Here is a 25,547-nt window from a genome sequence, read left to right on the forward strand (position 1 = left end):
GGGGGAGGGCTTACTTGAGAGAGGTTGTCAGGTTGGAACGTGGAGCCGAAGGGGACAGCCTTCTCACCTTTGTTGGGACTGCGGTGGGGGCTGGGTGTGTGGGGTAGAAGAAGGAAGAGACAAACCACCTCAGGCTGGTCCCCCAACACCTCCCGCGGTTCCGTTTGGGGTCTGGCCAGACATCCTTGTGGAATTTTCAAGGGCTCCCAGAATTCCTCAAGGGATGAAGTGGGATTGAGATGGAGGAAGGGCACAGGGCTGGGGTCCAGGACCTTGGAGTCACTTGTCGGTGCCATTTCCCGTGTCTGACAAAGGGATGGGCCCTCTCTCGCTCACCCAGGCCACTGGGATGTTTGCCTTGACCCAAGTAGTTTAAGGTAATCCTTTGTTTTCCCATCTCCATTTTTACATGTTTCCCTCTAAACCACAAACTCCTGGAGAGGAGAATTGTTTTATGTTTAACCTTCATGTCTTCATCTCTGGGCCCAGTGCTTGGCACAAAGTAGGTAGCCATTAAATATTTCTCAAATAAACAAATAAATGGTGCCTGGGCATAGGTGCCCTCTGGTGGAGTCAGAGAGTATGTGTCCTAGGTCTTGGCTGCAAGTCAACTGGGAGGGAGGTGTCCTGGCCCCCTGGTTCTGGGCAGCTTGTCCAAGTGTGAGGTCACGTGGGAGCCGGGGTAAGCACAGTGTGTCTACCCCACAACCCAGTCCCTGGACAAAGTCTTATGGGAAGGACAGGCTGGACTTTTGAAAGATGTGGCTATCGTAGGATATTGAGGGGCAGGTGGGAGAGGGGCACCCAAGGCGCAGAAGGAACAGGAGGGAAGAGCTGCAAGAAGTCTGCGCTGACATGCAGAAGGTGGCGGCCTGCAGGAGGCAGCCGTCAACGACTCCCTCATCACTGATGTTTCTCTCTCTCTCTTCCTCTCCCTTCCTCTCTCTGAAATCAATAAAAACATATATATATATTTTAAATGATGTTTACAGGGGAGGGTGGGGAAGGAAGCTTCTGACCTTGCGAGGCCTTGGGAGTTGGGGTCATCCCCAGAATGTCAGAAACTCACATGTTCAAGCTCAAGGGTAGATGTGGCTCCTGAAGCCAAATGCGAGGTTTTTGAACTGCCTGCCTGCTGGTTCACCCGAGCCTCGGCCAGCACAGCGGCAAGAGCTGACGGACTGTCCCCCGAACGGAAGGAGAAGGAAGCAGAGGGGCAGGGAGGCGGGAGGCAGGGGAGCAGGGGGTCCCTGGGAAGTTTCACATTTTGGATTCCCAGTGGCCCAACTTCCACTTCCTTCTCTGCTCTCGGTTGGCAGCTTGGGCACCTCCCATGGCCTCTCAAAGCCGCTCTCCCCTGCCCTGCGAGGTCCCTGCAGAGCCCCGGAACGGGGTCCGAAGTTTGGGGGCTACCAGGGACACGCGTATTAAACATCACGGGTGGGTAAGGTGTCTCATATCTCCTGAGCTGTGAGGAGTAGAAATTGAGGCAGGCACATGGCACAGTTCAGTAAACCACAGCTTAGTGACCTGACGAAGTCACATCTCTGCCTGCCTGCAGAGCTTCCTGTGAAGTGGGCTGCATCCGGAGAAGTGTTTGCATTTCACAGGGGGGCGAACCAACTGGACAGGGGCGCACCAGCAGCTAGGGTGCAGCTCGGGGCCAGGACGCAGGGCCGGACCTCCCAGCTCTGCCCCTGTTGTCACCGTGAGAGGTCCTCCCAGGCCTCCCCTCACCCACCTCCTGTCCCCTGTCCTGCTCCCTGGAGGGATCCCAGGGTGTTACCCCTGACTCAGGAGGAGGCAGCTCCCCTAGACTCCACTATCTCTGGGTGCCCCTGGCGAGCTGGGAGACAGGGGCGATACCACTCCTGCTTTTCATTCCAGGTGTGCCCACCTCTGGTCTCTGCTGGAACCTGGTTGTCACTGAGGAACTTAGGTGGAGGGCAGGAATCCTATGTGCTCAGTTGGACTTGAACATGCTCTCACCACTCTAAGTTTACCCCTTTCTTCTCCCTCAGGGTGGAGTTCGGCGAGAGGAGACAGAGGCGGGGATGCCCTGGCCTTCCCTGTATCTATCTGCCATTCTGGCTCCCTCTCCCCTGAAAGTGCAGTGGGCACATGAGCCTGGGGCTGTGGGGGCCCCGTGTGGCCCCCGCTTTTGTGGAGTCTTAAAGTCTTACCAAGAGAAGGGAGGCAGTGTAAGTGATTAAATACAGAAATAAACGTTGCAGGGGACAAGGGCGCAGGGGTAGGGGAGAGGGCTCAGGGAGGCCTGGAGAAAGCAAGGGCGTCTTCTGAGGAGATGGCCTGAAGGGCCTGCCCCAGTGCCTGGGATATTGAAGAGCCCCAAGACCGTTTCTCCAGGTAGAGTCAGGAACGGGCCCATGACTGGTGGGGTGCTCCCCTCCGGAGCTGCCCCCATGGGTGCAGCTCCCCAGGCCCCCATCAGAGCAGGTCTCAATCTGGTTCCCCTGTCCGGGGTGGATGGTGGGGGCCCTTGGGGCTCTGGCTGGGACTGCTATCCATCTGCTCACCCACAGTTTCCTCTTCCTCTCCATCTGCACCACAGCCTACCCAGGACCCGGAGGGAGAACATGTTACAGGCCATCATGACCAGCTGGCTGTGGCCTGAGTGCTGCACCAGAGCAAGGGGTTTTCAAGTTGTCTTAAACGTCCAGCCATGCTGGGGTAGCTTCCCCAGACACAGGCAAGAGGGCGGGGTGTGGGCAGTCCCCAGCGTCTAGAGAGAGGCAGACAGGCCAGATGGGAGCAGGGCCAGGCCATCGACGCTGGTCTCCCCAGGCTCCTGGGGAGGGAAACCAGGTCTCAGCACTCTGTCCCTCTTCCCTGCCGCCCCTCCCCCAACTACTTCTCATTCACTGGGTTCATTTGCCTTATGGATCATGCAGTTATTAATGCCCAAGTCCTGTCCATTCAACCAGAACCAAAGCACCTGGCTGGTGGTAGGTGTTCTCAGCAACAGCTCCAGCAACTGTTAAGCTCTTTTCACTGCAGCCTCATGTGGCTATTCCCACTCCACTGCTGGGGCTGGAATGCAGCTTCGTGACCTTTAGGCCACACTTGAGCCCCTCAGAGAGGAAGAGGCAGAGTGAGCTGTGGGGAGCCACCGATTGCCATGGAGAGAGAGCAGCTCTAACTTGCGCTACCCTGCAGAGGGAAGTTCTGCCCAGAAGCCCACAACTCAGTCATGCCAAATCCTTTCTGGGGCCCCTACAGTTTGCTGGATTCAAAGCTGCTGTAAATCTGCCTGGAGAGCCCCCACCTGGCACCAGCAACACCCACCCCACTGGACACCGAGTGGGGAAGAGGCTCCTAACCCAGGGAGAGGCCTTGCAGGAGTCTGCTTGAGAAAAGGGGCTCAGGCCTGCACCCTGGGTGGGCCTTCCCATGTCTGCCAATGGTTAGCAGGGAGCAGCAGGAAGAGGGCCACTTCCTTAATTTGCTGACATCATGTGGCAATTTGATGTCATTTTGTTTGTTCCTTGGGGTTTGTGGACAGGCTGTGGTGAGCGGGATGGGTGTGGCCCTTTTCTCTCCACCATAGTCCAGGTGTGTCTATGTTCCCAAGGAGAACCGGGTCCCATAGGTTACATTTAAAGCTTATTTCTCACCATTGAATTCCATTTTCCTGTTGCTTTTCATTAAAGATGTACTCCGTGGGGCAGGGCGGGGCGGGGGTGGGGTGGCCGAAGGACATTATTACCTCCCATTTGAGTAGTATACTATTTATTTCCATAGATTAGCTATCATTATCAACAGTTTACAGGAGCCTCAGGTTTGTTCATGGTCATGCCAGAGGGAAGCGGATGAACCACAGGCCCCCTGCTTCTCAGTCTGGTGCGACTTCTCTTAACCTTGACATTCACACCCATAGCCATGCCATTTGGGGCTTGAGTTGCAAGATACACGTTTCTGGGGAAACTTGACAAGTAGTTGGCGAGTAAACCACCAGATATGGTGCCTCTTTCCTGTTTTCCTGTCCAGTTCAAGGTTTGGTCTTCACAGTGTTAGTTAACCTATGACTGCACTGTTACAGAAATCCTCCCGATCCCTACCAAACTATCTGCAGAACCTTCCAGAAGGAGAACCAGCACGTCTCCTTGGTTCCCTTGCACTCTTCTGGGGAAGATGCTCCTGTGGCCAGAAGGGCTTGCTGAGTCCCTGATCCATGTCCTGCCCTGAGCTGGGTCCAGTGGAGGCCTGAGCAGGAAGAAAGGCCTAAGGACCTTCAAGGCATGGTGAGGACACGTTTCCAAGACTAGAACAATTCAGGGACTCTGAGGTTATTGTGCCAACTTGGGGGTCTGGGCCTTGAGCTGGAGGCTCATGGAAAGGGAGCTCCCCAGGGGGGCCTTACTATGAGTGCTGCCCAGGGCTCCTCCCCCTGAGTCTCGCCCTGACCATCTACCCACAAGATACGGGGTGCGGGCAGTTACTGGGTCCCACTGGAAGGAAGTCTGGCCCTGTGGCCTTGGGGGATGTGAGAAGGGAGCCGCAGGCCTGAGAGCTGTGGAAGAACCAGGGTGGGGGGGTGGTCTCCTCACTGGAAATATGTACAGAACCCGCCACTCAGCTGGGAGCTAGTGGGGGTGGGCTCGGTTCGGGAGTGTCTCAGCCGGTCCCCCAGGCTTTGCTCCCTCGAAGCCCTCCATTTCCTGACCAGCTCTAGAAACAAAACCAAAAAGAAGCTGAACAAGGAAGCACTGGCACAAAGAAAAACAGAAGTGGGAGCTTGGGGACTTGGCCCGCCCCAGTGGAGAGGCCCAAAGGCTTGGCTCCAGCCGGCCTCGGGTGCTGCTGCCTGTGACCCGCTGCAGAGATGACCCCGCGGGCCCTGGCGCCTTGGCTGCCGGCGGCCCTGCTGCTCCTCTGTGTCCCAGGTGAGGGGCTGCCAGGGGAGGGTCGGCGGGAGGAGGGCTGTGGGAGGTGTTCCCTGAGCAACCCCAGCCTGGTGTCCCCGCTGAGCTCAGGATGGGGCGCACTCAGTCCACCAGGTGCGATGGACAGACAGAAGGACCACACTCCTAGAAGCAGGAGGAGCGAGGGGTGGGTGCGGAGGGGGGGCTTTCCTGGAGGCTGAGAGGCGGGGCACAGCAGGGGGTGCGAGAGTGGCCCCCCTGAGCACCGGAGGGGCTGTTTTGATGGGAAGCGCCCTCCTGGTTCACGGGTTCCAGGGTGTGGAGGAAGCGTGGGGGCTGGGCAGGAGCAGGCCATGGTCTCAGGGACACGGAGGTGTGCAGGCAGGGCCTCTTGAGAGGACGGGGCCCAAGGGCCAGCAGGGAGAGGGGGCAGAGAGGGAAGGCTGTGGGGAGGAAGCAGGGGAGGAGACTCTCTCCAAAGGGAAGGACCCCCTCCATTTATCTTCTGTGCCTCCTCCAACGGGTCCTGCAGTCGGGTTAGGTTTATTCCTGGAATATTTGCCATCTTTTTGGCTGCTTTGTTCATAAATGGCATGTTTTCTTCCATTCTATTTGCTAACTAGTTGTCTGTTGGAAAGCTATGACTTTCTGTGAATTAACTTGGAAACAAACAGCCTCCCACCACTGTTTGTCTACTGAGCCTCCCGGGTGTCCTCATGTTTTCAGGGAATGGATCCGTGGCCCGGAGAGCTCTCGGGTCCTCCCGAGACCTGCTCCTCTAGTTACTTTCTCTCACTGATTGCGAGCTGGCTAAGGACGCCCTGCGTCAAGGTGGCACGGTCATCCTGCCTTGTCCCTGACCAGGGCAGGTGTCCAGTGTGTCCCACTGAGTCTGAAGAATGCATCCACTTGTGTCTATTTGCGAAGCATTTAAAGATCAGCAGCAGCAGATGCCGGATGCTTTTTCAACACCTGTGCAGATTATTGTACTTTCTCCTTTGAACTATTAAGGTGGTGAATTATATTAAGAGATTTGGCCAGATTTTAGTCTCAATATATCACGCTGACTTCACGAAAAGAACCGGGGGATTTTCCTGTTCCTGTGCTCTCTGCAAATGCTTAAATGTAGTTGCAACGCTTTGTTGCTTGAAAGTTTGAGGGAACTAACTTGGGAAACGGGGTTTTGCTTCTGCTGCTTCTTTTTTTGAACATTTAAAAAAATTTATTTTAGGGAGGGAGGAAGGGAGAGAGAGGGGTAGGGGAGAGAGGACACATCAGAACAGGCCCAAAGAGGGGAAGTCAGACCCTGGAGACAGACAGGCAGGGCTGGGTGTTGTAGGTGGGGGTCCTGGGGTGACCCAGATGGGGGGGGGGAGCCGGGACCCGGGCAGAGAAAGATGACAAGGCGGGACAGCTGAGGAGAGGCAGGGAAGAGAGCGAGGACGCGGGGCCGGAGCGTCGTCCTGGATGATGGAGGAGGGCCGGAGCGGACCTGCATTTATGAAGCGCTTGGTCTTCAGCTTCAGTGATTTGTGTTTTTCTAGCAGATCACACGTTCGCCCAGTTTGCATGTTTATCTGTAGAGACTTTCTGGCAGTCCCCTCTTCATGCTCTGCATTTTCTCTGTATCTGTGGTTATTTTCTCTTTTCATTCCTTCATTTGGCTAGACAGAGGATTATCTATTTTTGTTAGATTGAATCACATGAATTTCCACTTTTTTGGTCAAAAACAGTTGGATATCAGCAGTTTCATATAGTTCAAGCTAATGTTATCTACCAGGCATTTTACACCCATTATCTCACTCAGTGCCCCAACTGCAAGGTGAGGCCTGCCAGTTCTCACCACTTACAGAGGAAGCGCCTGAAGCTCAGAGAGGTTACGTAGCCTGCCCCAGAACACACAGCTGATATGTCATAGAGCTGAGACACAAACCCAGATTCCTTTGATGCCCTTTTCACTTCACCGTTGCAATCATTAGTGAGCATCTCAGTAAGTGTCACACCTGTGACAGGGCCTTCTCTGCGGGCCATCTGCTCACCCAGGCCAGGGCAGAAGGTCCTGATGGGCGGCCTGTAGAGGGACTGACAGGAGCTGGTAGTTAGGGCACTATGGACATAGAGGTGCAATGGGGTGGAGGGGGGGCGCACCCTGAAATATTACTTGAGGGTCCCTGGGGAGATCAGGGTGCTGGGGGCGAGTTCTTATGGTCCTGGCGAGTTTGGGGGTGGGAGGCCCCTTGTCGATGAGGGGTGGGCAGGAAAGCAAGAAAAGAGGTTAGGGTCTGGAGGAAAAGGCTGCTGTGATAAAAATATTGGGGTGATGGAGAGGAAGGGGGGGACTCTCAAGATGTGATCTGGCTGATGTGAAATGGGGAGACCTATGGGGTGACCTGGGGCTCCCCGACCCTGGCCCATGTGGTGAGGAGCCAGGACTCGACTGTGTCTTCCAGGCTGTCTGTCGCTGAGCGGCCCCAGCCACGTGACGGGCACCGTCGGGGGATCCCTGAGCGTGCAGTGTCAGTACGAGGCGGAGTTCACCGAACATAAGAAATACTGGTGCAAAGGCCGATGTCCGTCACTGCTGAAGAAGATTGTGGAGACCACAGAGTCAGAGAGAGAAGCGAGGAGCGGCCGTGTGTCCATCAGGGACGATCCAGCAAACCTCACCTTCACTGTGACCTTGGAGAACCTCGAAAAGGGTGATGAAGGCACATACTGGTGTGGGATCGATAGAACATGGCGAGAAATAGGTTGGGACGTCACCTTCAAGGTTCTGGTGTCTGTGATCCCAGGTGAGCCGCACGCACCCCCCCCTTGTCCCAGCTCCAGGCTGCCTGAAGAGTCTCGGTGGGAATAGCTGAGGCGGGGGTCAGATCAGAGACTCGGAGCAAACTGTGTGCGCGAGCGTGTGCGTGTGAGTGGGGCGGGGGGAGATTGATTGCCTGGGAGGCTTCCTGGAGGAGCTGGCACCTGTGCTCAGTCTTGAGGGATGGGAAGGTGTTTGTCAGGTGAAGGGGAGGCCGCGAGAGCAGAGTGTGCAAAGGAGAGAGAGGAGAGGAGACGCCGTGGGTCAGCAGGTTGGGAGCTGGCGGTGCTGAGCGCAGTGGGAGCTCTAACAAGTCAGATCTGCAGCTAAGCCGACGCCTCTGGCAGGCAGCTTGTGGCGGTGGCGGGCGGGGAACGAGACAGGGTGCGGAGGTGACCTAGGCAGGATGGAATCAGGACGCTTGGGGGCGGTGGCCCAGCCTATTAGGAAATGCTCACTTGCCAGGACGGACCTGGGGAGACTTTGGCTTCCTGGGTGAACACCTCGTGTGAAGTCAAACCGGAAAGGTGTTGGCCGGTGGTGGAGTCGGAAGAGAGACCCCTGGGTCTGACTTGTGTTTCTGCACCAGCACCAATATCAGCATCACCTACAATGTCAACTACAGACAAGACCTCAAAAATCACGGCCAAAATTCCAACTGTGTCCACAGCTTGGGCCACAGCGAATGTCACCCACATCACCGACATCACCCATATCACCCACAGCGCCAACATCCAGGATGACTTCCAGGCGAGCCCAGGCTCCGGGTAAGGCGCCCTAGTCCCAAGGTCCTAGAAATGGGCCCTCTCCTCAGGAGGAGCTCTGGGCGGCCACCTCCTTCCAGGGCCACCTTCTTCCCCGCTGTGGGGCTGTGTGTGTGGTGGGGAGTCAAGCCCCTGCTGGCTGGAGCCTTGGGCTCTCTCTGCGCCAGGCCCAGGCAGAAGCTGAGGTCTGCATCTCCCAGTGTGGGCTGTTGAGTCCACACTGGACCTGCCTTGGGGTCTGAGAGAAGCTTCTAGGGGAGAAAAGCTGGGGGGGATGCAAGGAAAGTAACGTTTAATGAGAGCTGGTGTCATCCCCCCAGGCTCGGGCTTAAACCTCCCAGGAGTGTTCTCATCTGCTCACTATGTCCCTCGCAATTAATACTCCCACTTTACAGATGAGTAGACTGAGGCTTGGAGAGGTTAAGTGAGCATCAAATTTAACCTCTCCCCAGGGTGAGCATCAAACTCATGTCCTCACGTCCTTCGCCAGGTGATGTACCTACAAGAGGCAGGCTGGGCTTCTACAGCAGGGTTCTGTGATTCTGAAGCCTTAGGTTCTTCCTTCTAAACTAGAGATTCTTCACCTTTTGGGGGTCACAAACTTCATAAGAATCCGACAACATTTATAGACTTTCCAGAAAAACGCATGCTGTCCTAAGCCATTTCTGGGGTTCACAGACACTCCCTGGTGCCCTGTGACTCAGTTCCGGCGCTGGCTCCTGGCGTTAGCACAGACCCTGCAGGTGGGGGGCTCGGTCCCCAAGGACTGCCTGACCTCAGATGTCTGGGTACCATGGGGAACCCCAGCCCTCGCACTTCTGACCCACTGGCTCCAAATCTGGGGGCTCTCATAGCCCCCTTGCCTTTGATCACTGGTGGTCGCTGATAGGAGGCACGAAAGCGCTGTGCTTACGGTCACAGTTCGACCACGAGGGATAAAGGTGGGCATTGGCCCGAAGAAGAGCATGTAGGGTGAGGTCAGGGAGGGCTCCGAGTGCAGAGCTCCCTGCCCTCTCCCAGGCGGTGGGGACCTCACCCCCCTGGAATTCGATGTGTTTAACAACCAGGAAGCTCCTCCAGGCTCTGGTGTCCAGTTTTTATTTGATTTCATTACAAAGACCAATTGGTTGAGTCACTGACCACATGATTGAACTCAATTCCCAGCCTCCCTGAAGGTCAGGCGGGCTCAGAGTCCCAAACCGCTAACCACGGGGTTGCTCCTTCTGGTGTCCAGCCCCCATCCTGTGCCACCTCGTCTCTTAGCCTAACCTCGGGGGTGATGCAAGGGGCCTGCATGTAACGAAGAATCCCGAAGGGTGAGCACCCCCCTCCCAGAAGCCAGGGGCAAAGGCCAGTCAGGTGACAGCCCTCCCACAAGCTTCCTGCCCACGTCAGTGACAATCTTAACACCAGAGCAGGTGACCCCAGCAAGGTGAAATTCAGGTCCCAGACACGCCACATCCAGATACTGACTGCACGCACACGGAGGGCAGGGCTAGGTTTCATGGGGCTCGGAGCCTAGGTAATTTGGGGAGGTGGGTCTTCAAGAAATAGACTAGACGTTTATGAATGCCAACGAAGGATGGGAAAAGGGGCCGAAGCTAGTGAGGGGCCCGAACCCCAACTCGTGGCAGTAAGTCTGCTGCTGCCCATCCACGTGTGCAGTGGCAGAGCCACAAGGTGATTTTTTGCAGCAATATTTGTAATTGGAAACGCCCGTTAAAAGGGACGAGTTAATTAAATGATGGTCCGTCCAGGCCGTGGAATACTATGCAGCTGTGAGAAAGAGCGAGGGACTTCTATGTGTACTGACATGGAAAGAGCTGCAAGATGTATTGTTAAGTAAAAAACTAGGGTTCATATTTTCTTGTATCTGAATAAAGTGCCGCTGGAATTTTTTTTTTTTTTAATCTTTATTGATTTCAGAGAGAAGAAGGGAGAGGGAGAGAGAGAGAGAAACATCAATGATGGGAGAGTCATTGATCGGCTGCCTCCTGCACGCCCCCGACTGGGGATCGAGCCCGCAACCCGGGCCTGTGCCCTGACCGTAGGTCGATGCCCAACCGCTGAGCCACACGGGCTGGGCTGGAAGCCTCTTGAGCACGCTGTGGGGGGTCGGGGGAATTGGGAGGGAAGGTGCCTGGCCCGCCCTCCACCGTCCTCGTCTCCCCTCCAGGCTCCACTTGCTGCTTACCTTGCTAGTCCTTCTGCTGCTTCTCTTGGGGGGGACCTCCCTGCTGGCCTGGAGGATGGTCCGGAGGCGGAACAAAGGTGAGTTAGCTCCCTGCCCCCTCTGCCCCCCACCCCAGGGTGAGCATCAAACTCATGCCCTCAGACTGCACATCCTGGGTGACTCTAGAGGGTCACCCAGAGCAGGTGACCCCGGTATGGTGGATACAGGCTGTGGGAGGCGGGTCCCTGGGAAGCCTTCCCCACGGGGGTGCTTGCCAGTGCAGCAGCGCTCCTTTTCTGTTTAAAACCCTGCCGTGACCCCCGCCCCCACCCTCAAACATCTGGGCCCTCCACAATCTGGCCCTGCCCACCCCTCCCACCCGTCCTGGCACCCTGAAAGGCAGCCGCGCCGAACTTCTTGCCAGCTGCAAGGCCATGACCAGTCTCGCCTGCTGTGCTCGCTCTGGGCACCTGCCCTCTGTCCCGCAGCCCGGGAGGCCTCCTGGGTATACTCTGCACCTCCCCCATCATAGCCGTTTATGCACCGAATCGTCACCACCTGCTTCCTCGCCCGCCTCCCCCGGCCGGTGCAACCCCCTAAGACCAGGGCCCATGACTGGAGAAGGCACACAGACAGTGTTCGCTGAATTAATGCATTAATTATTCAATATCTGTGGCCGCGATGAGTGCCCAGGAAGCTCCAGGCATCCTGTGGTCCGGTTGCTCTCCTCTGAGCTCAGATTAAAAGAGAGAACATGGCCCTGGCCGATGTGCTCAGTGGTTAGAGCGCCGGCCCACGCACCAAAGGGTCGAAGGTTTGATGCCCGGTCAAGGACACAAACCTGGGTTGAGGGCTCAGTTCCTAGCCCAGGTTGGGGCACCTGAGGGAGGCAATCAATCGATGTTTCTCTCTCTCTATCCCACCCCCTTTCCTCCCTTCCACTCTTTCTAAAAAAAAAAAAAAAAATCAATGGAAAAAATATCCTCCAGCGAGGATTAACAACAACAGAAAAAGAGAGAACGTGGCGCACTCAGTACCCAGTCTGGGGCTCAGTAAGTGGGTGGCGAGTGAATTAAATAAGAACAGATGATGTGGCCTCGTTGCTGCCTGGCGGCCACAGTCACCTGCAGGGTGCAGGCTTCTGCCTGAGATAAAGTGTGAGCCTTCTCCCCTCTGTGCAAAGGGCTCTTGGTTTCAGGAGCAGAGGGCTCTCCAGGATCTTTGTCCAGCCTTGTGAGGCTGCAGTGAGCGTGGGGTGAGCGGGGAGGGTGCAATTCCACGGGAGCTGGTGCCTGCTGAGGCCCTGTTGGGAGGACCACAGCCGCCCTCCTGGGGCCCAGCCTCTGGGGCAGCAGGCTCGGGCCTTTAGGAGCCCAGGGGGCCCCAGCCACTGCCTCTTCCCCACCCTCTGTTCCCACATGGCTTCCCCACACCTCCTTAAGCTCCAGCTCCCACGTGGGCTCTGCCTACCTACAGGGGGTTTTCCCAGCCTGGAGTGTCTCAGATCTGTGGGTCTCAGCGATCCCCAGCAGTGCCCTTTCACCTAGAAAAGTTCCCCTTTTAAAAAAGGGGTACATGATTGTAGAAAATTCAAAAGTGAGTGAAAGCACACAGGAGGAAATGTGGTTCCCATAATAAGTAAGGAGGAAAACGCCCACCCCCAGAGCAAACCAGCTACGTTCGTTCGTGGGATGGCCGTCCAGTCTTTTTTCCAAGCCTATTTATGCACATATTTCTTGAAATACCATTTTTTCTCTTTTAAACCTGTTTTGTTTGTTTTTTTGCATTTAACACATTATATTATTTTCCCTGCTATTAATGTTCTAAAAGTCCCTGACGGCAGAGTTCCCGGGCGTGTGGGTGGGTTACACACCCTGGCCTGTTCTGGCACAGACCTCCCTGTCCCCTTGTCTCTTTAGCTGGTGGGTATTCGGAGCCACCCCAGAACCCCAGCGAGGTAAGAAAGGCTCCCAGGAGGAGTGTCAGGTGGCTGGGGGGCTCAGGGGGTTGGCAGCTGGACTGTCCCATTGGCTGGATCAGTGAGGGTAGGAGTGGGGCGCTTGCCCAGAGCAGGAAGAACCGTGCCTGGGAGATCAGGCCTCTGGGTCTTGTCTTGAGCTCTCCAGTCTGTCCCCTCTCCTACCCTCCCAGGGAAAGTGGAATGAGGGGGGTTCTTCCAGCCTGGTGCGGACCTGGGGAGCATTCGGACATTGCTCAGAGAGGAGTAGAGTGGGGGTGGGAGGCAGGGCAGGAAGGCTGGGGCGCCCGGAGTATAGAGGGAAGGGGCGATGTCTTCAGAGAGGCAGGGACAGAGGCCTCTCTGGGGTGGGCCATGGAGGGGCTCTGTGGACAGTCACCAAGCCCCACTCCTCCTGCCCACCCCGGGCCACCCAGCAGAGTGAGCCCTGCTATGCCAACCTGGAGCTGCAGACGTGGCCCGCTCAGGGAGAGACGGTGCAACCGTGGCAGGCGGAGGTGGAATACAGCATGGTGGTGAGTGCCAGGCCCCGGCCCCCAGCTCCTGGGGGGACCCTGGGCTCTGCCAGAGGCATCACCTTGGGGGCGGCAGCAGGCAGAGAGGGAAGTGAGGGGCCGGCTTGGTGCTCTTGTGTCTCCTTAGGACAGAGCCACCCAGAAAGTAAGGCAGTTGTAGATTTTGCCAGGGCTTGGTGTCACTGTGGCTGGGCATAGGGGTGGGGGCTGGGAGATGAGGGGCTATTCAGGTGGCTGGTGACTATGACCCTGACAGCTAATAAAGTACAGCTCTTATTAAGCATCTACTATGTACCCTAGACCCAGTGTTAAAGCCTGTGATTTCTCACTGTTTTGGTCCCATCGTCTCTGGTACCAGCTCTGCTTTTCGGGTTCTTATCAATGACCTGCTGCATGTCAATCCTGAGGCAGTCACTGTGAATTGAAATAGTGGAAGAAGCCCCCCAGGTCCCCCCAACTACACCCCCCTCCTTAGTGGAAGAAGTCAGAGCCAAGGAGCCCTTGGTGGAGAAGGTGGGGGAGAGGTTGAAGCATCAGGCCTGTGGCCCTGGGACTGCAACGCCCTTGCTTTCCTAACCTGGGGACTGATGATCTCAAAGAGGATCTCAGGGACCCAGGCTCTGATGCCAGGGGCTTCCTGCTGTGGTTTGACCAGGGGGGTGGAGCCGGGGGGTGGACAGGGTCTGGGAGCCCAGTCGTTTTAGGAGAAAGAGGGCAGGACAGTGGGGAAGACCAGAGCCCCCCCCCCCCACCCGTCCCGTGCGGTGGAGCCTCCCCACGGCCCTCTCCAGTGTCCTGGATCCCCATCCTAAGCTGGGGGTCCCAGGTTCCCCCGCCTGCCCCTGAACCTTGGCTCTCTCTGCAGCAGGCGCCTAGGGAAGACCTGCACTACACCACGGTGGCCTTCAATGCCCAGAATCAGCATGCTGAGGACAAGAGCCCCTCCCGGAGGCCCCCGCAGCAGGAGCCAGAGTACAGCGTGATCAAGAGGACATAAGCCTGGGCCTCCAGCCCCCCACCTAGCCCGCTCTGCTAGGAGCCCAGGCCACCAGGAGCCCAGGGCGGGCCCTCCCCCTCCCCCTCCCCCGAGCCCCAGCCTGCTCCCCTCCACAGCGTCCAGCAGGGCCGCGGGCTCCTGCGGGCCGTGCCTCTTGCGCTGGAGACCTGCGGGATACCCTCCACCCTGCGGCTGCGGGCCCATCTTCCGTCTTCTCCTCTGCCTCACTCCAGCCGCGGGTGAGATGGGAGCTCAGTCCCGTGGGAGGCCGGGAGATGTGGCTGGCACGGAATGGCACCTCCGGGTGGCTTTGTCAAACCCCGGGGAAGTGTCGGGCTTGCTGGGGGGTGAGCGGGAGACCAGCAGGGAGCCAGGGGAACGCCAAGGCCCCGAGATCGGGACCCCTCAGCTCCCGGTAAGGAGACAGGCTGGAGGCGAGGCTTGCCCGTGGCCCCCGACCCAGCATGGGCGGTGTCCTCAGTTCCCCTGGACTCTTAGACAGATTTAGTTTTAATATAATTTAGTTTTAATATATCAATAAAGTTGAAAATATCTTAAGAGAGAAGAAACGTTATTTAAACGACGCCTGCCACCACCTCTGATCCTGTGCTGAAGAAGGCTCCTGCCTTTGATCCCAGGGGAGCACAGAGAAGCTGGGGGGTCCAAGGCAAACCCCTTGATATGGCTCAGCCTTGGAGCAAGAGGTAGCGATTAGACAGCCGTGTGACTCCACCCTGTGGCCACATCTGGGACCACATATCCTGAACCCCGAGCTGGTCTTATTTGCTCCAGCCAAACAAAACAACGCAGAAGGAATTGTTTCTTCCAGGTCAGTGTGACTGATAAGGGAAGGCCTGGAATAGGGGAAAGGACTCGAAAGCTGCTCCTCAGCTACCCATCCACCCCTTGGATGTCATTATGAAAATAAACCCCACGCACCTCAATTTCCCCCAACCTTGAGTTCCCTTATTTCATACCCAACTCTCTCTTCCTAATTTGTGGGTTTCCCCACCCTGACTTCAGAATGTCAAAGGAAAGCACAGCCCCCCCACCTGTGGTTGGCGCGACAGATTTGGGGGCAGATGAGACAGGTCCTAAATCTCACCTCTGCCCTCACCTGCTCCAGGGCCTGCGTTGTCACTGGAGGCCATCTGAGCCTCAGTTTCCTGACCCATGACCAACAGGGGCCCAGGGGCCCTTCGGTGCCTTCTCCCTTGCCAGGCTCCGAAGCAAACTCTTATTTTCTGAGAAGTGTTTTTAAATGTTTTATTAACACGTATCAACCCATTACTAGAGGAAAACCCCAAATGGAAAACCTCGAAGAGATCAGTCCCATTGAAAGTAAGCTCTTTGCAAAGGCTCTCGCCACCCCCACCCGCCTCCGGTGCAGTTTTGCTGCCTCTGAGCCTTTCCAGGCACCTCATCCGGATTTTCACCGGCAGGAAGCTCTTTGCTGTCGACTCTGATTTATCACTCTTCCCAGGTCCTTTGAATCTGACGCTTTGGCCTCTCCCCTTGACCTATGTACTGCAAAATCTGGGCCACCTGTGGCAAAGGAACCCAGAACACACTTCTAACACCAGGTGAGGGCAAACCTTGAGGGAGCGTGACCAGTCACTCTCTTCTAGCAAGCCCAGCAGCACGTGGTGGTTGATGGCCGAGTGAGGAGGTGACTGAGGTGACCTCAGCCGCCTTATACAAGCTGTAACAGTGAGCGTCTCACAGCCACGTCCGGACACTAACTGCTTATTAACTAGAGCATGGCACTCGCATCCATCAGGTACTGTGTGCAGGTGGGTGAATCAGGGAGGCGAGAGAACAGAAGGGGTGATGGTTACCGAGAAGGGGCAGGGAGCTTTGATTGACAAGGGTACACGGCCACCTAGCACTCCAGGAATGAATTCAAGATCAAAGTCGCCTGCAGAACATCAGCTGCCCGAAGGGCTCTTCGGTTCCGCAGAAGCAGACCATCCTCACCTTCCCGCGTCTCTGGCTTTGGGGACAGCACCTGCACCCACGCTGGTCGTTGGCAGCATCTTTCTTCCTGGGGACAGAGCTTCAGGAGGTTGATGTCAGAAGAAACCACTGTCTATCTACCTACAGACATCTGGGGCAGCAAGTCCTCCAAGCTCAAATCCTCAGTTAGAAGCAGCACAGGCTGGTCCTGGATTAGAGGCCTGGACCAGCTGGACCAGGAGTCAGGGAGCAGGCATCCTGTCCGCACTCAGTCAGGGAAAGTCAGGGCCGGAAGGGACTGAGGAGCTCATGCATCACCCATTTCACAGGTGGGAAAACTGAGGCCCGGGGAGGCGAGGGGATGCACCCAAGTGCACCCTACTTGCACAGAGCTGGGATCTGGACCAGGCTCTGAATAGACATGTCACCTTCCTCGAGCTGCGTTTCTTCACCTCGGAGTGGAGCTGCGCCTGCCTGTCTTCCTCCCGGAGCCACCCATAAGGACGGCGGGATGGCCGTCCTGAAAGTGGGGCGTGTACCGCTACACGGTGTTACAGTCAGACGCGGTGCAAGTGTGCCCCCCGCCCCCCACTGGCCCCGAGGCGGACTCTTCCTGCCCTCCCTCCCACGCACTTTTCTCCTTTCCAGGGCATTTTGGGTCCAGCACAGTGATTCGATGAGGTCACCCGGGTGACCCCAAGGAGAGACCGTGCGTGAGCAGCATGAGGGTTCAGGATGGGCCTGTCCCCTTGGGCGGGCCACGGGACCCTGGTTTCCTCGGCCGGACCAACCCCCTCACGGGCCGCCTTCATGTTCCGTCACCGAACAGTCTGTGGTTGGCATCACGCTCTTTGTTCAGGACAGTTTCTCACCCTTGGCACTACTACACTTTTTAAAAGTGATTTTTAAAAAGACGGAATTGACATATTATAAAATTTGCCCTCTTAAAGTATACAACTCAGTGGTTCTAGGGACATTCACGAAGTTGTGCAACCGCCACCAGGAACAGCACCCTCAGTCCTAACTCCCCAAAAAGCCACCCCTGGAGCTCTCCACCGGACAGCTCTTCACCTGTTGGGTTCTAATGCTGACTTCCACGCTCAGGACCCCTCCAGTCCTGGCCATGCTGAGCTGGCCCCAGTCATGGAGCTGTGCTGACACAGCGTGATTCATGAGCCTGGCTGGGGGGTGGCAGGAGGTAGGCAGAGGCCTGGCCACAGGTGTCAGGTTCCTAAGCTAGAAAAGGTTTGAGGAAAGGGGACCAGCAGATGAGGAGCAGGGATGGGGATGGCGCAGGGCCACAGAAAGGGGATGGGAGAGTGGTGCTCAGAAGGAGCCCCAGGCCCCTTCCCTGTTAACCTTCCCAGCCTGAGTTTAGGGGGAGCCCAGGAGAGCTGCCAGGGCTGCATTTGGACCCTAATTCTAGGTGGAGACTTGATTCTCTGACTTACAGTAGGGACAAAGCAGACCCAGCCACAAGGCTCAAGGCCGAGCAGATATGCGAGCCAGGGAGAGAGAGGCCTCAGAGAACAGGTGAGGCAAGAGCTGGAAACTGATTTCCTTCAGTCTCATTTATTTAGAAAACACCATTCAGCACATATCCAACCTCAAGAAGAAAGAAGCCCACGTCCCCGGTCCTGGGAAGGGGCCCTCTCATCGCGCCCGCACCAACCAGCCTCTCCCTGCCCTGGGTGAGCTTCCTCTGTGGTCACAGAGCTGCACCGAAGTGAGGGCCGGCGAGGAGGAGCCGCCGGGAAGCGTAAGTCAGCTTTTCTCGGAAACGGGCGATGCGCTCCTGCTCGCCCAGGTCACCTCCGCCGACGGAACTCCGCCACGGGGACCGTCCTAGTCTACAGCCTCTGAGCCAGGCTCCTGGACGGAGACACGCGTGCTGGAAAGCACTATTCCGGCTCCAGTTTATTTAATGTCTGTCTTTCTCCCTACCCCGGACAGTGTGTGTATTAGCCAAGCTCTGCTTGACAGTTCTCATTGGAACCCAAGGGGCAGATCCCGCCCGGAGTGTGTGTGTGTGTGTGTGTGTGTGTGTGTGTGTGTGTGTGTGTGTGTATCAGTCTGTGTGCTCATGGAAAGAGCCATCAAAACTCAACTTGATGAGCTAAAGAAAAAACATTTTAAAAACTTATACATATTTCAGAAGCTCAGGCCTAGAGGTTGTCGAGCTGGTCTCAGGACCCACAGGAACCAGGGACTGGCCCGGGCCCTGTCTCTGTCTTTCCTTCTCGCACATTCCTGCTGTCTCTCTTTCTGTGATTCGGTCCCCAGCTCTGCGCTTTGGTCTCCAGCTCTGCATTGCAGTCCTCAGCTCCGTGTCAAGTCCTCCAGCAGGGAGGACACAACAGTCTGAACTTGGGCTCCATCCCGTAACTCCTGAGCCCTGAGCCCTGGTTGGATGGGGTGCGCTGTTTTCTATCTGAGGTGGGGACAGGTGCTGTCCCTCCAGGCAAAGACGATGCTCCAGGAGGGGTCTGCGCTGTGTCCGGGAGCTGTGCAGAGCCGGGAACCCAGAGGTTTTGGAAGTGTCTCTCCTGCGGTCCGTGTCTCCCCTGGAAATGTGGTCCAGGTCAGAAAGTGTCTCGTCTGTCTGCCTAAGAGCTGTGTCATTGGCCGGGTCAGAGGACAAGTTCATATAGACAGGCTGTTCCCATGGCTCCTCGGGGACCCTCAGGTGCCCCTTCAGCCAGAGGACAGCGCCGACCACGATGAGTAAGATGGGCACCTTCACAAACACCAGGAGCACGTAGTGGTTCCTGTCATGGGACAGAGCGGTCAGTGCCCCGGGCCCTCCAGGCCCTGTCACTCCCAGTGCCCTGACCCTGGGGCATCAGCCAGCCCAGCCAAGCCTGTGACCCTGGGCCCAGCGGCTCCACCCTGAAGACCCCCATGAACCGCCTCAATGGCTCAGCCATGAGGCTCCTCAGAGGTAACCTCAGCTTTTTGGTTTTGCTTGGTACCGGGCCCAGCTTCCCTCCAGGGCCCCCCTTTGCCTGGCATGCCCCTCGGCCCAGTGGAAGTGCCTGCTGTCCCCCAGCACAGGCTGGTGGCCTGTGTCCTCACTGTGTCCTCGCTGTTGGCCTGGTGCCTGTGTCATGGAGATTCGTGTCTTATCTCCCCTCGGCCCCCACCAGGACACGGATGCTTTTTCTGTTGAGGGGGTGGAAAAGCTCATAGAGGAGCGTGGTGCAGAGCGGTTTTCTGGTGAGGGCTGGGATGGGGCCATGGTGAGTGAGGGGTGAGACGGGACGGGAGCTTGGGGCCCTGACGCTGGCTATGATGTGTGACAACACAGGGGCAGAGGGGTTCCCAGGCTCGGACGCCCCATGGGAGAGGCCCCAGGTAGGGGCAGGAGAAAGGACCAACACCACTCACCGGATGAGGGAGTCGGAGGACACCCCCATGTAGTTGTTCGAAATCTTCCCAGAGGACAGGTTTCCTAGACACAGACAAAGTCGGCCAACGGTCATTGGCGCAGACGGGGGTTGGTGCATGACTCACACCACCACCCCCGCCACGAGACCCCCCTTCCCCTGGGTCAGGAAGCTTCGCCTCTTTGGAGAAGTCCCCTGGGCTTCTCCCCCCTCTGTCGATCGTTTCCATCATTTCCAGGCGTGGTAAGAAGAAATAAAAGTTAAACAGGCGAGCTCAGTCTTCCCATAGCCTCTCTGCCTCCTCCTGAGTGGGACCGCTGGTGCGGGGGAACCCCTGGCCTGAGCAGGCTCGGGGACCGGCGGCTCTGGAAATGGGGCTTCTAGTTCTTGGGGTGGTGAGGGCAAGGAGCACCCTGGAAGGCAGGTGGATAAGGGGGCACTTTCCGGTTCAACAGTGAACAGTGCCCATTAGGAGTGAAACAACCTCATGAGAGACTCAGACAACTCATGGCGAGCAGCTTGGCCTTGGATCCCCGAGACTAGCCTGGGACAGAGAGTTCACGGTGCGTCGTGTATCTGAGTCCTAGCTCTGTTCTGCGGGTCCCCACCTTTGGTCACGCCGGGTAGCTCCTGGCTGAGCTCCGGGTCACTGCAGTCCAAAGGGCTCCTCTGGAGGCCACAGTCACCTTCCAGGCTGGTACCCAAGACCCCTCAACGCCTTTCTCCCTAAAGCTCCGCATGGGGCGCACTTCCTACTGTCCTGGTCCCCGCTCGCATGTCTTAATCATCTCTTTTGTGTCCCCGGAGATCTTGGCTTCCCCTACTGGGCAGCCCTGGGCAGGTTTTGCTTGGTTGGTCCTCTCTGGACTCCACCCAGTAGCAGCCCCTGACTTTCTCGGGTTGCAGACCTAACAGTCCGTGGGCCACTCTGCCTTAGTGTCTCTCACTTCCCTCCCCATCTGTCTGTCTGTCTCTCACTCTCGCCCACATGCTGGTTCTCGGACTCAGCCCTTTTCCTTCTGCCTGTGGAAGGAGGGGAGCAGGAGCCCTCGCTCTCTCAGTTCAGAGCACCAGGGCCTCACGGCAGAGACGGGGAAGCCCTTACCTGGCTCAACGATCACGCTGATGGGCACCCCGCGGTCGGTCCCAATCCTGTTAATCCCACACCAGTAGGTGTCTTCGTCATCTCGCCTGAGGTCCTTCATGGTCACTATGATCACGCCGTCTCTCTGGTTGTCCCTGATGGATAGCCGGTCCCCCTGCACTTTTTGCTGCGATGATGTGGTTTGAATGAGGATCTGGCAACTATCCCAGTCTGCTCCTCGACACCACCACTTCCTGTGGGTCTGCCATCTGTGCTCATAGCGACACTCCACGGTCAGCGAGCCCAGCTCCCGGCCTCTCACGAACTTTGGGGCTTGGATCGAGAAATAGCCTGAAAAACAGAATCCCAGGATGCAGATCCTACCCCTGAGCCAGGCCTGACCTGGGGGGACCCTGGGCTCAGATGGCTCCAGGCTGATGCCCAGGCACTGGACCAGCGTCCCCAGCCTTTCTGGCCACCCCTTAGCTGGCCCCTCATATCTACCTCCTCCATCCAGCTTCCCCCCTCGCCCCCCGAGGGACAACCCTCCAGCCTCTTTGGTCTTCATCTCCCTGGATATATTCACAGCGCGTGACACTGATTTTCTGGCACTTTTCTCACTGTTCTCTCAGTGCTGCTCTCACCCGATCTCTGACTACACCCCTCTCTCCTTACATCCTAGCGTCACCAGTGGTGTGTGGGTAAATATTTAACAGCCAGCCCCCTGGGGGGAAACCTCTGGTTTGTAGCACTTCCAGTTTCCGTGGTGGCTGATTTCAGGTGACCAGTGTGCTGTCGCTGGACACAGAGCTGGGAAGGGCTCGGAACCGGTCCTTGTGCACCGGTGTGAGCAGCTCCAGCGCACCCCAGGGTGGGGCACCCAGGTGCTCATCTGGTCATGAATGGAGGTAGCAGCACCTGGAGAGGTTCTCCCACTCCTCCCCTCCTCCCATCTCCTCTGCGTGTGGCTGCCAGAGCTACATCCTGACGTCGTCCCTACCTGGCCTCGTCTGTAGTTGCCATGAGCGCTTAAAAATCTTTCAGGAAGCAACCTAAGTGTCCATCAATAGACAAATGAATAAAAAAGGGGTGGTACACACATGCAGCGGATGTAAAGTACAGCACGGGGAACATAGTACCTAATATTGTAATAACTGTGTGTGGTGTCAGGTGGGTACTAGACTTATTGGGGTGATCACTTCATAAGTTACGTAAATGTCTAATACATATGTTGCACACCTGAAACTAACATAATATTGTATGTCAACTATAACTGAAAAGTAAAATTATTTTTAACATTTTTTTTAATTAAAATTTAAAAAGTTTATTTAATCTTTCAGGACCGCTCCTGCAGCCACACCCCACGATCTCAGAAAGACTGAAAATGCTTGCATTTGTCATTCCTCTTTCTGCAGCCTGGACCCCAGTTCCCCGCCCAGCGCCGCTCCCTGCCGCCTCTTGCCTCCCCCTCTACCCTATGACCCGCACCCGCTTTTCACTTTCCCTGATTCCGCTGGGACCTCCCAGGCGGCTGTGTCATTGCTCATGTCCTTCTTGCCCCTGGAAACCTCCTCTCTAACCCCTCCCATGTCCTGGTCACCCTCGGCCACCCCTTCAAGGCCCAGCCTCCTCTGCAAAGCCTCGCTCCCCTTCCCAACCAGATCCGCCTCCTCCCATTGCTCCCGAGGCCCTTTAGAGGAACCCCAGCGCCTCGTGGCACTTATTGCCCTCAGCAGTCCCTGTCTGTCCCCCCTGCTGGGAGGCTCTGTCCCAAAGAACAGGCCCCCCCCCCCCCGTTTGGTTTGCTCTGTCTCCCCACCCCAGGCCCCCGAGTCTTGCACTGTGACTGGATCCTGGTAGGTAAGTTTATGATTGTTTTTTAAAAGGTCTTGGACAGAATCTTTTTGAATCTAAGAAGAACTATAACCTTCAAACCCTTGGACAACACATAGAAAGGAAAGGACAAATCACAGATAATACTGGGAAAGATGTGCCAGATATTTTATTACCGGGTCAAAAAAGCTTGCTTAACAGAGGGTGTACGATTCCATTTCTGTGGGTTTTTTCCCATAGCCCATGAGTAGGAAAAACACCTGAAGATATATGTTCTAAACTTTAACAGTGGTTAGTGCTGAGGTGGTTGTTTGTTTGTTTTTGTGGAGGGAAATTTTACTTTCTAAATCACACATTTCTATCATGTTAAAATGTTTGCAATATCATGGACTAATAAAACCATAAAGATAATTTTGAAAAAAATAAAAAAGGAATCAATTAGGAGACAACAATTGATGTACATTAAAACCAAATGCAAGCCCTGGACAGGTGGCTCAGTTGGTTAGAGCATCATCTCGATGCGTCAAGGTTGCGGGTTCGATCCCCGGGCAGGGCACGTATAAGAACCAACCAGTGATGCGTCAGTAAGTGGAGCAACACATTGACGTTTCCCTCTCTCTCTCAAATCAATTAACCAATCAATAAATTTTCGTTTTAAAAAAATGCAAGAGTCAGCAGATAGGGTCATTTGCTTTCTTCAAAGAAAAATAGAGTAGAAAGCAGAGGCTTAATCCAAATAGCAGAAAAAGAGATGTTGCTGCTTCGAAACAGGGGCTTCATCTATGCCAGCCCGGGACTCGGCTCATTTTCAAAAACATGTGGGGAGTTTTTATGAACGCAGATTATAACGGAGGAAACAATTAATTGGGCCTATGTGAATTCTCGAGTTTGTTCGGAGGAGCAGGGGCGGAAAGCACAGGACAGCGGTGGCGAGGAGCCGAACTCTGGGGAATGGGGCTGACGCGTTTTAAAAGCATCAGGCTGCTCGAATGGCAGCTTTTCATTTTTGTGAATCTGAGATGTAAACTTCCTCCCGTGTCAATCCTTCGGGAGAGTTTGCTCCATGTGCAAAATCCTTGCGTGAATACTCTTGTCCCCAAATTGAGAAATGGTTGAGCTCCGTGTCTGGGCTGAGAGCAGGTGACAAGTGACACCTAAAACGAGGCAAAAGCAGCCACAGGGAGAGCTCAGAGCAGAGGCGCCCAGGGAGCGCGGGGTGGGCCGAGGAGTCCCAGCTGCCGCTGTGCGGCCACCCGCCCGGGCGCTGAAGCCTCTGGGGCTCAGGTCCCGCCCTGGCCGCCCGCATCACTTCCCTCACTGGCACGAGCGCCCACCCCGTGCCAGCGCCCCCCTTCCTCTCCGGGCTGCCGCGGGGTCCAGCCGGTGAGACACCGTCCTGGCGGCAGCCGGGCCGCGCTGACTCCACCCCTCCACTTTCCCCCCTTTATCGCAGAGGTAACCCCACAGCGGCTGACGGCGGCCTATAGGAGAAACCTTGGTGGGCGGCTTTTCTCTCATCCTTGACCGACGTCACCCCCTTTCCAAGTTCACTGGCAGAGTTGGAGGGAGGAAGAGGGACTCCCTGTGTTGTCCCTACGGCACTGTCCCCTCCCCAAGCCACTGATGGACCGTGGTGGGCCTCGGCCTTCGTCTGGGGAGAAGCCCTGGTGTGGGGGGAGAGGTATGAAGGAGACTGTGTGTGACTATGTGTGTGGCTGTGCGAGCGTCTGTGTCACTTGGTGTCCCTGGCAGTGCAAGCTCCGTCCCCTGAGCACACCTCCACCCGTGTCTTCTTGTGCCCTGTCACCGGTGCTGTCCATGTGTATGTCTCACCCGCTGAGCCCTCCGGGGCGCTCTTTTTAACGACCAGCCCTATCTCTCTTTTTCCTGCAGGTCCGCAGGGCCTGGTGCACGCCTGGCATGAAGTCGACCTCCCTTGCGCTTTTGCTAAATGAATTAACAAAGCCACCTCTCGTTTTCCCAGACGCGACACCCCCGCGCCTTGCACCCCGGGCAGCGGCTCTCTGCCCTGCCCAGCCCCTGCAGCTCCGAGCCCCCAGGCCCCGCCGCACTCACCTGGGAGGCTGAGAAGGAGCAGAGCTGACGGCAGCCTCATGGTCCTGCTCCGCAGCGCCTCGCCCTCGGACCCGCGCCCTGGAGCGCGCCCAGATGCCAGCTGCCCAGCCCCACCTGCGCCCGGCTTGTACCTTCTGCTCGTCCAGACCGCCTTTGACTTTCTCCAACTCCTACACTTCCTTTTATAGAGCGAGTGTTTCCTGCTTTTAGTTATTCAGCGAAAATATCGTTTCTTAGTAAGTCTGTGTCAGAGGGCACTCGGGTCCCCACTAGGTACGAAAGAGGAAGCGAGGACCCGGGAGGTATGTCTGCAGAAGGTTCAAGGAGGGGGCACCTGGCCTATCGGGCCTTGGGTGCAAGGAGTACAAGAGTCTGCATGCCAGCTCCAGAAGCGGCTGCCCAGCAGCAGGGGCCACCCCGAGGGGGGGGGGGGGGCGGGATGCTGGCACACCTGGAGATGCGCTTGCCCGGGTGGAGCAGCCAAGCGCAGGAGTGCAGGCTGTGGAGTCATCAGACCTGCGCCCTAACCCCCCAAGCACCGCCTGCAAGCCATGTGACTGCGGACAACTTCAACTTTCTGAGCCTCAGTTTCTGTATCTGTAAGTTGGGTTCATAAAAGCTGCTATGATCGGAGCTTGCCTCCACGTACCCATAGGGAGCAATGGGGCCGCACTTTAAAATGATCACTTGAAATCCAGTGTGCCGTGAGGACACAGCAAACTGCGTCTGTTACCTTCTATTCCGGCGTGACCACACAGCGAGGCTGTGCCCACATTCAGCCCAGGCCTGCAAATAGCGCCGGCACATCTGAGGCCGCGCCCTGCAGGAGGTGGCAGCAGCAGGGCCTGTCGGGGGCCTGGGGCCGGGAGGAGGAGGGCAAGAGAGGCTCGTGGAGGTGCTGGTATCGGGCAGCCGTGGCTTTACCCAAACCAGTCACGGAAGCTGCAGCTCCTGCTGGCTGCGGTCGCCCAGGACCCAGGACGCACCTGGTGGAAGCCACCGAGCGGCCAGCAGAACCAGTCCTGTGCGCCCGGGGCTCATCCCCTGAACTTGCCCAGAAGTGTGCGAGCCGACCAGTGATCTCATAGAGAGGGGG

At 56.7% G+C, this 25,547-nt stretch overlaps 2 protein-coding genes across 2 annotated transcripts; one reads left to right on the forward strand and one right to left on the reverse strand.

Annotated features, from left to right (window-relative positions):
- Positions 1–4,843: 4,843 nt before the first annotated feature.
- On the forward strand, positions 4,844–14,116 carry CD300A (CD300a molecule). The gene is made up of 7 exons (XM_087825753.1): positions 4,844–4,904; positions 7,334–7,675; positions 8,360–8,456; positions 10,585–10,724; positions 12,546–12,592; positions 13,021–13,119; positions 13,985–14,116. Exons 1-7 carry the CDS (start codon positions 4,844–4,846, stop codon positions 14,114–14,116), a joined length of 918 nt encoding a protein of 305 aa, XP_087681879.1.
- A 3,664-nt stretch (positions 14,117–17,780) lies between these two features.
- CD300LB (CD300 molecule like family member b) lies at positions 17,781–24,491 on the reverse strand. The gene is made up of 5 exons (XM_087825755.1): positions 24,452–24,491; positions 20,564–20,893; positions 19,460–19,523; positions 18,623–18,840; positions 17,781–17,944 (listed from the first exon to the last, which is right to left on the reverse strand). The coding sequence occupies exons 1-5, from the start codon at positions 24,489–24,491 to the stop codon at positions 17,781–17,783; spliced, it is 816 nt and encodes a 271-aa protein (XP_087681881.1).
- Between the last annotated feature and the right edge of the window lie 1,056 nt (positions 24,492–25,547).

The sequence above is a fragment of the Miniopterus natalensis genome, chromosome 17 (genome assembly GCF_054644295.1).
Source record: "Miniopterus natalensis isolate mMinNat1 chromosome 17, mMinNat1.hap1, whole genome shotgun sequence".
NCBI lineage: Eukaryota > Metazoa > Chordata > Mammalia > Chiroptera > Miniopteridae > Miniopterus > Miniopterus natalensis.